Source organism: Panthera leo, chromosome B1, assembly GCF_018350215.1.
Source record: "Panthera leo isolate Ple1 chromosome B1, P.leo_Ple1_pat1.1, whole genome shotgun sequence".
NCBI classification, from domain to species: Eukaryota; Metazoa; Chordata; class Mammalia; order Carnivora; family Felidae; genus Panthera; species Panthera leo.
The window spans coordinates 179,265,204-179,278,851 of NC_056682.1; the positions used below are offsets into that span (position 1 = coordinate 179,265,204).

The 13,648-nt window shown below is 35.8% G+C and overlaps 1 protein-coding gene across 1 annotated transcript in view; it reads right to left on the reverse strand.

Moving 5' to 3' along the window:
- Positions 1-903: 903 nt before the first annotated feature.
- The window catches only part of PCDH7 (protocadherin 7), a 419,531-nt gene continuing 406,786 nt past the window's right edge, over positions 904-13,648 (reverse strand). The window contains exon 3 of the mRNA XM_042936675.1: positions 904-5,322. Within this exon, the coding sequence (XP_042792609.1) occupies positions 4,946-5,322 (377 nt within the window). The 3' untranslated portion in view covers positions 904-4,945. The remainder of the gene's footprint in view (positions 5,323-13,648) is intronic.

Genomic DNA, 13,648 nt, shown 5'->3' on the forward strand with positions numbered 1-13,648 from the left:
TTTTCATCCAAGCAAGGGGGAAAAAAATGGTAGAGAAACTTCCATGCAAGGATCTTGAGAATGACTATTTTCCCACACAGGTAGGTGTTGGCAGTGCGGTGGTGAGATGGGACAAAAATACCATGGAATCTATTAGCATACGTAGAAAGTATTTTCTTTCCCTTTTAAGTCTCTGAGTTGGATTAGAGAAGAGAATTTGCCTGTTTGAATAGACACCAACTAAATCAAGAAGATAACCATTATAGTTAGGGGTATAATCTGATCGCAAAAAGTAAACATAAGAGTTAGATAGATAGATAGATAGATAGATAGATATAGTAGTTGATTGAAAAAAATATACAAAGCTGAGGAAGCTTAACTAAAGAAAAAAATGAGTAAGATAAAAATTCTATTTTTTGCTTCCAGTTTTTTCTCTACATATCACATAATGTAAGACTCTTTAAGTCTCTCATGTATTTGTACTCACCACTGTTTTAGATTAAAACCAAACATTTCCTGAACGGATACATTTGACTTAGAATGTTTTACCTTAAATGTGAAATTTCTCTAGATAACGCCTGAAAAGATCAATCTTCATATTAATGATGAGTTCTTCTACTGTCCACTTAACGTGTAAAAAGCTAGCTAGGTAACTGTCTTAGGGATTATTTTGATGAAACTGAAGAATCCAAGTTCTATTCCGTTATAAAGTGAAGTGATATGACAGCTACGCATGGTGTCCTCTAAATCAACAATTACTGCAGCATTATCTTCTTTACTCCATCTTAATTTAGCAGAACTCAAACCATTTTAAATCAACCTGGTACATGCATCCATTCACTTCTCGTCCAATCAAACTGGAATTACCTGTCAACAGAGAAGTACACTTACGAGTGTGAAACCATTTGACCATGTTATATTTTAATTTGCAGAGACAAAAATGACAAGCAATTTATTTACATAAAACTGTACAAAAGCAAATTAAATTATGTAAAGTATTTCATAAATAGTTGGACGAGTGTTTAATACATTTCGTCATGTTTAGCATAGTTGCGTGCATAGTGACTTATAATAAACGATGATAAATTGTTCTCTGCTTCACTATCAACATCCAAGTAGCAGAACAATAGTCAATGATTAACATTACAAACAGATCGTACCACACTGAATGCAAGTGCTTTAAAATGTAGGAAAAGTTGTCTGAAAGTAAACCCTAGGTAGCTGAAAAAACGATGCCTCCCTCCAGATGTTACTTATACCTCTGCCTGAGTCCCAACTAACCAGCTTTAGAATATTCAGGATCATCTTCACTTTTTTTTCCCTCCTAAGGACACATTGTATATTTATCATTGATACAATATACCTAAAATTACTTGGTCTTTGGATTTCTCAGTCCTGTTTTTAGGATAGCTTGACTCTTGGCGGCTTCTTTGGGTCTCTGTGTTATTTTATTTTCTTATAAGACAGCTTCCTAGGGTAGCCTTTCAGCCAGACCTCTTCAGTACCTTCTTAGTTTTTCTTTCCATAAAAATAATGCCTCCCTTGTTTTCTGAAACTCAGGCAGCAGGCCAGTCAGAAACCATACGGAAATGATATCTGGAGGTTCAGAATGAGCATTAGATTTGAGACTGAAGCTATGGACATACACTTAAATTTTAATATACATAAATTTATAGAGTTACTCATTAATTTATAAATGTGTCCTAATGTATAATGCATGCAAAGTTCACTTGAGATTCTTGTGTACAGAAAACAAGTATGGTTGATATACTGTCCAACCGAAATGAAACAGCAGCTAAAAGAAAAATAACAACGAAAAGGAAATAAAGAACAGAAATTCGAAATCAATATTTGACCTTGCAGAATGGACTGATTTCACCCCTGATAATATCTCTCTGTGTTACTATTACAACAAATGCTTTAGCCTTCTAGTCAGAATTAAGCAGCCCATATTAATTAATGCCTTAGTTTTGTTTTATGAATGAACGGTATTTAAGACTGGTCCATTATCTGAGTTTGTCAGAAGGCAAATTTTTAATATATTATTTATTATGTTCAGAAAATAAACATGGATAAATATACAAGATCAAAAAAGTCGGGAATAGCCCATTTTCCCTCATTGTCCAAACCCAACAACCGTTTTTTTACCATAACGACAGGTATAAAAGGCACAGTTGCTTATTTTGCATTCACTCATTTATTTTTTTTGTGTGTCTTTTTATTGATTTTTTTCAAAAGCACTCTATATATGGAGTGGCACCAGATTTAACCTATTCAAAATAAAAGTCATACAAACACAAAATATATTTCTGTGTCATGCCAGCTCATTATATAATAAACATGTTATGAGAGCTAATTCTACTAGAATTACTGCGAATACTTACAGTACACAGAATTTTATTCTTTCACACCCATTTTAGTTCTAAAGAGAGGATCACGAGTTAAATGACAGTGACATGGCTGTCTTGAGCATGGTGCAAATGTCATTGGGGGATGTGGATCCAATTAATCCGAAGGTCCAGTATGACCCGTATTAGCTTTATAGACGACAGAAGGGTTTCAAAATAGAGTGAAATGAGCTATCTAATGGTTTCAAGTGTCTCATGAAAGAAAGAAAAAAATGCATTAAAAAAAGTTTGTTGAACACCTGTGTTATGCAATTGAGTATTTGCTTTGTAACGTGCAAGAAAAAATATGTATACATTTCATAAGTATCTTTAGAAGTATTTTGTCTTAATAGGTACTTACAGATTATACAAGGCAGAACTGCTTTAATGCAGTTTCCTAACAAAGTACTAGAATTGCATCTTTCCATCATGTAAATAATAATCAAACATAAACATGTTCAATTATTGATATTTTAGTCCAACGTTTTTGTTTCAATTACATATCTTCTTTCATCCTAACTATTATACATAAACTAACATCCAAATGAAAACTCCATTTAAGAAAGAGCAGAAGGAAATGACCCCCCAAAAGTAGCCCACCAAACAGAGAAGTGGTTTTTAAAGATAAACGTTTTGATGACTTAATAGTGAGTTCACAACCTCTAGTCCAGGCTGCTTCACCTTATAGTCTAAGAAATTCTGTAAAGAATAAAACTATCCAAAGCTACACTATTTCTACAGTTTGCTAGAGAGCCATCAGCCTATGTCTTAACCAGGTTGCAAACATTCAGTTTTGGGAACATTTGCTCTCTTCACCTGTTATCCCCTATTCCGTCCCTGGATTGTCACTTTTGTCTGAATGTCCCAGCTCAGTCTCCAATTATGTTAAATCATCTTCTATAGAACAAATGACTCAAAATCTATATATTCTGGTTTGGATTTTTTTTTTTTTACACTGAAAAAAACTGTATATTTTCCCACATTGAGATGTACGTACAAGGAAACATATCATTGCCCAGAACTCCTTTCTTTCGTGTTCAGTCTGGATTTGTTTTAACTCATATTAAATAATGTCCAAAATCACACTTGTGACAAATCAATTAGGGTGTCACCTTGTTTCAATGTTGTGAGTCTTAAAAGAGTGCCATATTGCACAAGATCCAGAATTAATGCACTTGTGTTGTCTGAAAGAGTGTGTTAAACACATGAAAAACTACAATTGGTATTTTGAAATGTAAAGAATAAGACCAGGAAGCACAACCTGGATTCTAAAATGGTTAACAGTGAGTTTAACTTAAAAGACTGTATGCCCGCATATCCTTCTTTCTCTACCTTCCCACAAATATGATTTTTAAAAGTGGACTCTTCCCTGCTAATATTCTTTTTTGAAACTAAACTCGAACCTAAACTAATCACCTACTCTAATACCAAAAATACATCACTTTAGTTTTTCATTTTCTGAGCTTTCAAAGAAAATCCATTTTACAAGAGAATGCCTGTTTCTCGGGTATGGAGACAACATAAAATAAGCTAGTGTTGGAGTATTTCTGTGGGCACATGGGTTCGGTTGCTTTTGTTTCTTAATGAATTTCCATGTCGAGACCAAATCTACCTCATGATTTCCCTGATTTGCCGTGTGATCTTTGGCCTTTTAATGACAATTAATGACAATTGTTCCAGTTCATTGGTAATAGTGGTGCCGTTCGGGAAAAAAAAAAAAAAAAAATATATATATATATATATATATAATTTTTACAAGTTATAATTAGTGTAATTGACTTGTAATTGGCCAAGATTGTGTCCATACAAAAAATATTCAATGGACGTATGGGGTTGAAGTTGATACTCCTGACTTGAAAAGAACAACCTATGCCAATTTGGGACTGCAATCTCCAGCGGGGTATTGTCTAGTTGTCAGTCTCTGTTATTAGAATATGACACCTGTGAGATTCTCAATATGCCTCTTACGGAGTCCCTCTTTATAAGAACTGTACCTCTACAGGGACTCTATCATTTTGGGGGGATTGCCTTTCATGGTGATTAATCATATCCTGATGGTATGTCTGAAATACATCTTACCTGATCTGTTTTTGGTTTTGGTGTTGTTGTTGTTGTCGTTGTCGTTATTATTAGTATTATTTTATTTTCATGTTTATTTTTTTGACCAGCCGGATGGCATTCGAACTAAATCAAAGTGACAAAATCATGCTTCAGCTTAGGGATAATGAGAGTGTGTTGTGTTCTGCTAATCAGGCTTGTTACCATGAAAGAAAACTTGCAACCATCTTTTTTTTTTTTTTCCTCCTTGGAGGGGGATGGGGAAGAGGGATAGCAGGTGTTGGGAATAATCGGTGAAGGGGTTAGACATGCAAGTAACAAGGATGGTTTCTACATTGTACATTACAATCAGGCTAACAGTATCACTAAAGGCCTGATCTGGAGGCAGAAGTGGCAGGCAAAGCTTTGTCTCTTTGGTAGCCCCCTCTTTTTGATTAAACGGTTTTTCTTTGTAAGGTTTTTTTTTGCCCCTTATTCTCCTTCTCATACATGAAAAGAACTTTGTCATTCTCCTTTCGAGCCTACAGGTAAACTTCTCTTCTAGTGAGAGTATTGACAGGAGATGGCTTGTATTCCCCTGTTTTTGTAAGGGGAATATCCTCGGGGTTGGCTTCCTCATTTTTGCTGAAACTAGCTGCACTGAAGGTCTCATAGGACGAGGTCAACTTTTTGTTCAGGAGGTTTCTGTTGCGGTCACCCATGATGGCGGCCTCGCCATTGGCCAGCTTTTCCTGGCTTCCTCGTTCATCAACAGGCATGAAAGTGGAGAGTTTGGGCTGGCTCTTCTTCCTCTCTGGAGAAGTACGGACTGGCATCCAGCAGGAGTCTGAGTGGCCATATTCGTCACACTCACGGGTACACTTCCCAGTCAGGGCTACATCTGGAAGAGGTCTTGAATCTGAAATTCAAGGAGAAGAAAATGTTAAAGTTGGCCACCCTGCAACTGGCTTTCCTGATATGTATGAAATTGGAAGGGGGGGACATATATATATATATATATATATATATATATATATATGTATATATAGATGTATATATAGATGTATATATATATACATCTATATATACACACATATATATATAATATATATAATTTTTCATATTATTTTCCTTTTTTCAACACCTCGTACTTCATCATTACCATAGAGCCGTTTTGATTTCATATCCATTAAAGATAAGGTTTTGCGAAAAGAACAAATACTATGGAAAGAAAGGCATGAACAAACTAATACATTTAAGTCTGTAGGATAGATAGGTACACATGCATTTGTTACAGAACAGGGACATGTGTATATTCTCAAGTAGAAATAAAGTGCATATGTGTATTTGTATGGGTATAAATGTTTCCACACGCAAAAGAAATGTTATTAAACCTAAATAGATAATTTGCTCTATTTATAAATTATCCCAGAAATCGTGTACTTTTGCCAATTGGATATTATCCTGCTAATACATTATTCATGGAATGCAAATAGGCAAAACCTTATATTTAAAATACATTCTAAAACATCAGGGTGACTCAGAAAGCAGAAGCTAAATTGACAGCACATTATTTGGTAAAAAGTAAAAAAAAAAAAAAAAAAAAGCAAAGTACAAGTAGGTTATGGATGTGAACATATTAGCAACATCATCACCTACCCCGCCCTAGCCCACACCCACCTCCCACCCACCATGTCACATGACCTAATATGTGCTGTAGGATAATCCCGTAAGTGTTCACAGAAGAAAACATTTGCCAGTGTGTTTGCTGAATAGAAATATTAGGTGAATTGCAGCGTATTGGGTAAATGCAGTCAAGCTCCTAAAGTTTTGATGAAATAGCATGTATACCTAATGAATGTTAATGCCTCATAGAACTGGAAATGTCTTCTAGTACTGTAAAGCAAAGTCATATCTAGAGAGTTCTTAGGGATCAGGATTAGAGATGGAAATTGAGAATTATCTGAATATGTAAGCAAAATCATTAATATGTGTCTGTCTTTGGAGAATAGGTATGCATTTTCTTACTCTTGACATTTTTTAACAGACTATTTTCCTTTGAAAAAGAGAGAGAGAGAGAGAGAGAGAGAGAAACTGCTCTACCTCAACAGATTCTAAATGAATTGCTTCTAGGGTATTATTTAGTATAAATTTTAGTTTATTTTATTGTCAAACAAAAGAACATAATATGACTGTGCTCCAATTTATATCATACGGCATCATGTTTTCTTTCTTTCTTTCCTTCTTTCTGTCTTTCAACAAGGCTTTGCACTTAAAAGACTGACCTCTGCAAATAATAATAATCTCAACCTCTGCAAATACATTCACATCAATGGAATCAGTGAAATTTGCTTCTACATAACCTTGCGTAGATTTGGTTTAAAATAGACAAAGGGGTTATTTACACTATCCCCGATATATTTATACCGTCTGCTTCTGTCTCCACACACCATCCTCTATAATTTAACATTACATTCCTATCTGGGCTATCATTTGTATAGGCTATTTCAGAAGTTTTACCCTGCCAAATCTCCTAAATCAAAGCAGTCCAATGCATGCCATTTTTTTCCCCTGCAGTGATGGATAACTGAAATATTGACATTTGTCAGCCCATTGATTTTTGAGCCACTATGGCCTGAGATTTTTATGCTGTGTGCTGAGAGTTCAATGAGGAAATGCCAGTGCTTTTCCCAGAAAATCTACAGTGACTTTAATCTTTCCAAAAGGTAAAATGCAAAGATAATTATTTATTGTAGTTGCACATGCTGTGCTATTTGACTTCTAAGGGGGAAGACCCTACTAATTGTATCATCAAAAGATAAAGCACTTTCTTATTCATTTTCTTATGCCAAAAATTCCCTCTGTGTCTCTCAAACACATATTTTAGATGCATTTAGAAAATCAAACTATTGGCAATTTTAGGAATGATTTTTGTAATGTAGTTAGTTTAAATGAACAAAATGTGAGGTCTTTGGGAATATTTCCATCTTGGGATGTTTTGTTTATTTGAAGCTGACTTAAATGCCTTAAGCAGTAAAAATCCTTATAAAAACGACAAGTGTAAGATCAGACCTATTTTATTCTAAATATTCCTTTTTTTTTTTGTCATCGCTTTAACAAGTTCAAATTTTTCTTTTTCTTGTATGATAGTGCCTCTCAAAAAAACAAGAAAGTGATCAGGAATAAAGCTACTAAAATAGGAAAAATCTCTTTGAATGTGGTCATCATTCCCTGTAAAAATGACCCAGAATGCTCTCCAAACATCTAAGTTTACTTAAGTCTCACACAACGTGTCAGTTTACTTGCACAGTGACTTAGACGTCCTCTGCTTTGGGGGGATTAATTCGTGTTTTCAGTTTTAAATTTGTGGCACTTTGTTTTTCTTTTGCTTGAGATACATTTAGAGACAGCTCGGAGTGCTGTGTAATATGCAAACAATTCTTCTTACCTGTTGTTTTACACGTGTACCTGAATGCCCTGTAGTTGATAAGAAATTATATTTATTTAGATTGACTCAATTTCTCATCAAGTAGAAACGAGATACTCTTCAATTTCTTCCCTCAGCCTTTACTTCATAGTCTGGATTATTTCCTGTGAAAATCGATTTCCTCTTATTGCTTTTACCAAAGGCAACTTGTCTTCTCTGCCATCAGCCGCCTGTGGGCTGTCACGTCTCTATCCAAGAGGCATGACTTTTAATAAGGATCTCCCGTCACTTCCAAAGTCAGACACTTGATTGGGGACCACAGTGGAAGTTGACAAGCCTAATTGGCTGAGACATGTTGCAGTGTTTGTCATCACATTTAGAAAATAATCGAGAGAGGCTATAAGAGATTCATCACAAGCAATCAAAACTTCCAGTCTTGATGAGTCAAATGAATCCTCAAAAGCAATGCCAATGGTTAACAAATGCAATTTGTCTTATGATGCTATTTATTAAGGGAAGGCATGAGTGGAATCGTGTTTTCCTGTGTCTCTATATTTTCTTATTTTCATTATGCAAGTCTACTTTTTTTTTTACACAAAAGTTATATAGGGTCTTCAAGAATCATTGAAGGTACTTCTTCTCCCTTTCATAAAACGTACACTCTTAAAATGTCCTGCTTTGTGGAGTTACAGAGGCACACCTTACACAGCCAGTAACCATCTTTCAGTCTTTCATCGAAGGATGTGGTTTTGATATCTAAGAACATTATTTCACTCTTTGGTTTAGTACTACGTCTTTTAATTTGAACCTGAGTGAAGACGGGAAGTAGTTTATCACAACTCTTGTCAGTTGGCGTTGAGTAAATCAATAAAAAGTAAAATATTCTGTATCAAATTAAATGGTATTCACTATCAGCATTTTCCACCACAAAATCGGTTCCTTAGAGCCCCCCTCCACACCCCTGCTTAATCATATCAAATCTTGCAAAGAGTGGATGTAGGAATGATATTCATCAGATCCTATGGCTGCTTTAGCATTGCCTGTGGCATTCCAGTTATGCTATTTACTAGAACCATCACATCAGCTTGGAGAGTTAACGGCCTTTCTTAGGCATTACGTTCATTTGCTTCTTGCAAGTCCAGCTTTAAGCCATCCTAATAGCTGACAATTTATAGCATAGAAAGTACTTTCCCACGCCCACTCTTTTTACTTATCACCTCAGCCCAAGAGCAAGGAGGGTGGCAGCAGTGAGGGGCCCAGTCTCGGGAACAGCGAAGGCCAAAGAATAAGTGTTTTGACTTTCACTTTAGTGTCGCTCATAACACCATAATGCTCCTTCTTAAAATGTAACAGCTGGGTCGTTAGAGGTCAACTGCGGCTACCCATGGCCATAAGGAAAAGCTAGAGTCTCCAAAGGAAGAGGAAAAAAAAAAAGTGTCTGAGCAGCTCAGGACATAGGTTCCACAAAGTCCCCAATCTTACTACTTCATGACAAAAATGGTGAGACCTCCCTAAAACCATACATCTCTTAAAGTAGAAGAAATCATAATGAATTTAAGGACTCGAGCTCTTTCTCAGAAAAGAAGTGCAGGCGTCCTTACTGGGCTCGGTAGATGAGCCGGCATGGGAAAATGCTGGTACAGTGATCTCAACGATAAGTGACCGACAGACGGTATGTGGAATCATCAGAAAGAGCAAGGAAACCCCAGATTTATGCAGGCATTTCATGTTTTCTGACGCTGTCCTATACAGTTCAGAAACCATTACAGGCATCTTTATTACTGAAGAGAACTGTATTGTTCAGACTTCTTGAAGACAGATCTGCACCAGTAGGGATTTTCGTATGCTGAGTTATACATTCTGTCAGAATCCTGGGCACCCCCTTTACTTCAGGCCCTTGGCTTGGGGCTGAAGATACCAGGATATTTTCTGCTCCTAAGAGAAGGCATGAACATGTTGCATTTATAGTTTTAAAATATTTCCAATGAGGTTTTCTTTTAAGCTCAGTTATTTAAAGCTATCTGCATCGTTTGCTTATTTGTTCGATACACAAATTACTTAACTCTCTGATCCTGTGATAAATGAGCTGTTAGTCAAGGTGTTGATGTTCATACCATTCCTACAATTTTTTTTAACTCAAACACTAGAATATTATTAAAATTACTTGAGAAAATTCTGCAAATGAAAAATTGTGTCATTCTCTCCTTTTGGGGAGGGGAAAAACACATAGAGGCACCTTTTGCTTTTCTTTCTTCTTAAAGTGTTTTCTTTTTATACTTCCTGATTTCCTGTTATACAAAGACTTCTTTTTCTAGAGTCACATCTAAATTCTGGTGGAGTTTACTGGACAATGAAAAGGTTTTACAAAAGGATGAACAACAAAAAGTAAGACAATTGGTAATGGTTTTCCAACAAATATTTTAACATTACCTTTATTTTTGTAATCCAAAAGAAAATGTCTCTTTTACTCAAATGATTGAACAAAGGGCTTTATTTTAAAATAGTTGTAAGAAAATGATTCACTTTTGTTTTATATAATACAACTGAGAACATAATTAAATAAACACTTTACTGGAAAATTATTACTGCAGTCAACCAAGAATACGTGTCAAGGGATGAAATCCACAAAGCTCACATGGACTTTGACTTGGCTTTTTAATGTAAATAAACTAAAGATCCCTACCTTTTATCTGTTTGGGGAATTTGGGAAAACTGAAAAGGTAAGCACATAAATAGATAATGGAGAGGGTAGGAACCATTGATGCGGGCAAGCAGTTTGTAATCCTTTAAATGTCTGAATGCTGTCTGGAAGAAGGGGAGATTTACAGTTACCTAAGTGTCACCTAGGGGTACAAAAAAGGGCTTAAGATTTTTAAATAGTGTTCTAATTTGTCACAAAATCACTTGATCCAAGCAAATTAGAAGAGGATATAAGGATGGCCCATCCACCCAACGTTAACTTCAGTCTTACCTATGGACTCCTAAGCATATCCCGATTGGGACAACGAGTTTGTGAAAAGAACAAATTTTTTTTGTCTCAGCATTGTTGAGTGCGATTCTGGGTACAGCAGGCAGAAGCTGTATGACTTCGGATGTAATTTCTCTGAGCCTCAAGATCCTTGTATTTGAGTTAATAATACCTACTCCCTTACCTATTGCAGGGATAAAAGAATAAATGTAGAGAATGCCTATGGTCTCTGGTGCAGTGTAGATGTTCAGTAAACCGTGGGTCATAGCCCCTTTAGATAATTAAGGAGGTATATATATATATATATATATATATATATATACACACACATAAGGAGGTATATATATATACACACACACATACATAAGAATATATATATATATATATATATATATATATATATATATATATATATAAAATCTCTCTAGTCTTCCATAAGTGAAAAGTATATTATTTAGGGAAATAGGAGGTAGGCTCCTTGGATTCAAAATCTTAATTTTGTCACTTTAAGGAGTATGTAATCGTGAACAAGTCACTTGATTTTTTTCTCAAGTTATTTACTTTGAGAGAGACAGAGAGAATGAGTAGGGGAGGGACGGAGAGAGTGGGGGAGAGAATCCCAAGCAGGCTCCATGCTGCCAGCACAGAGCCCGATATGGTGCTCTATCCCACAAACTGTGAGATCGTGACCTGATCCAAAAATCAAGAATAGAATGCTTAACTGACTGAGGCATCCCGACGCCCTACAAGTAACTTGATTTATTTAAATTACCTCATCTATATAACAAGTATAAGAATAAATTAACTTCTTAGGATTATGGTGAGCATTAAGTGTGTTAATATAGGTAAAATATTTGTAATAATTCTTGAACACACAATAAACCCTCAATAAATATTAGCTACTTCAGGCACACCATCCCTCATGCACAATTCTGTCCTCAAAAGAGCTTTGAAAACCAAAGTTTTGTTTTGTTTTCTTTTCCCATAAATTTACACCCCGGACATTCAATCTAAGGCTATTCTTCATCTTTATCTTATGTGGTATAAATATTTATGTTTTGCTCTAGAAATAGTGTGTTTCATTAAGAGCACTGTCTAGGTCTTAGATTTTTTAAGTAATATATGATGCATGCATGATAATACCTTTTTTAGCATATGGAGGACTCTGAGTTTTCAGATGTATTTGGTTAAAAGGTTTTCAGAAAACATTTTGTGGAATTAATACCAACCATCAATCAAAAGGGCATGTATTTTGAGTTACTTTTCCTGTTGTTCTAATGTGTTTATGCTTATAGAGTCTGCGGTATACTAGACTTACCATCTGTTTAGGAAAATACACAGGTTGCCATATCCTGGATACTCTACGTCAGGTGCTTATTTATTAAGACTTTTCCAGAGAACACGTATTCCGTACGTGTCATGATATTTGCTCCAAACGAAAAAGGAAATGCTCTATTATTTGCAGTTACCTTTCCAATCTACCCAGAACAATCTCACAATTAATACTTTTTATCTGAAAGAGATTTGCCCCTTAAGTACTGGGTTGTTACTTGCTACATTGCTTTGCCTGTATGAGTTGTAACATAAGAAGGTGCTCTGAAGAGAGGCCAAAAATTGGCAATAAACTAACCTAAGACTAAGAGGTTGAAATTTAGGAAGGACAATAAATGTAGCAGGGCAAACACCTCAGATTCAGTGCACCCTTCATACACCGGAAATAACGCAACAAAAAGCCATTCAGCAAATAAGCTCTGTAGATCTCATGATGCCTGTACATGACGGTTGTGAATTGTGGCACAAGGCCAGGAATTAATCTCCTATACACATTACTTTGGAATGTGACATCACTGATCTTATGTCAAGATCTGTACCTCTCGAAGACAGGCCAGTTTAGATGATTGGAATGTGGCAGAAGTGAAACCGTGTTATTTCCACACTAAGTTTCAAGAAGTCTAGCAACAACATCTATTGCATTTGCCCGTGGAACCCTGCCATCCCTACCCCAAGAGAACACACAATCTAGCTTCTTTGAAGATGAAACACTGTTAGAGAAAGAGACTCCCTCATAACTGAGCCATGCACAAGTAGCAGGGGAGCCACAGAAATGTGAGAAGTAATATACCTTTGTCGTTTGAAGCCCCTACATTATGCTTGTTTGTTTTTGCTTTTCTGGGAGGGGGAAGAGTTTATCAATACAGTGATGGATCACGGAGATAATGATCATGGGTGTATTTTTATAGGATCTGTTATATATAAACAACAGCGAGATCTGGAAATAACATATGCTACTTATTTTATGTCTTCTTATCATGAGTCACAAACTGACCAATATTACTGAAAGTACAACTCTTGCAAAGAACATTTTCAAAGACGTATGCACATTTTAATTAACAAGTTCAAGCTGAGGGCTACTAGAGAAAGCTCTGGAAATTCTGGGTATGCAATTATAGGATTCCACTGCACTTTCTACCTAGGAGTGTTCTAGTTCAAGCTGACATGCCAAGACAATATTAAAATGTTTAAACATGTTTGAAAGCATCAGCAACTTTTCTCTGTACCTTAGGCTAAACTCAGTTAAACAGCAATTGAATGTATCTCAAGAAGCATTTACTGCCCTGAGGCTTAGACCACTGTCATTCTGAATGTGGCATTATCATATACAGAGGAGACAGCACACACCATGTCTCAAGCAGTCTTGCTGAATCAACTCAAACAAGAATCTGCTGGTTGACACATGAAAACTGCACTACAGCAGAAAAATCTACGGTGACTGCTTGGGAGTGATCAATTTATGCGCATCAGAAATGTGATTTCACTTTGATTTCTCTCTTTATACACGAAAATTACAGG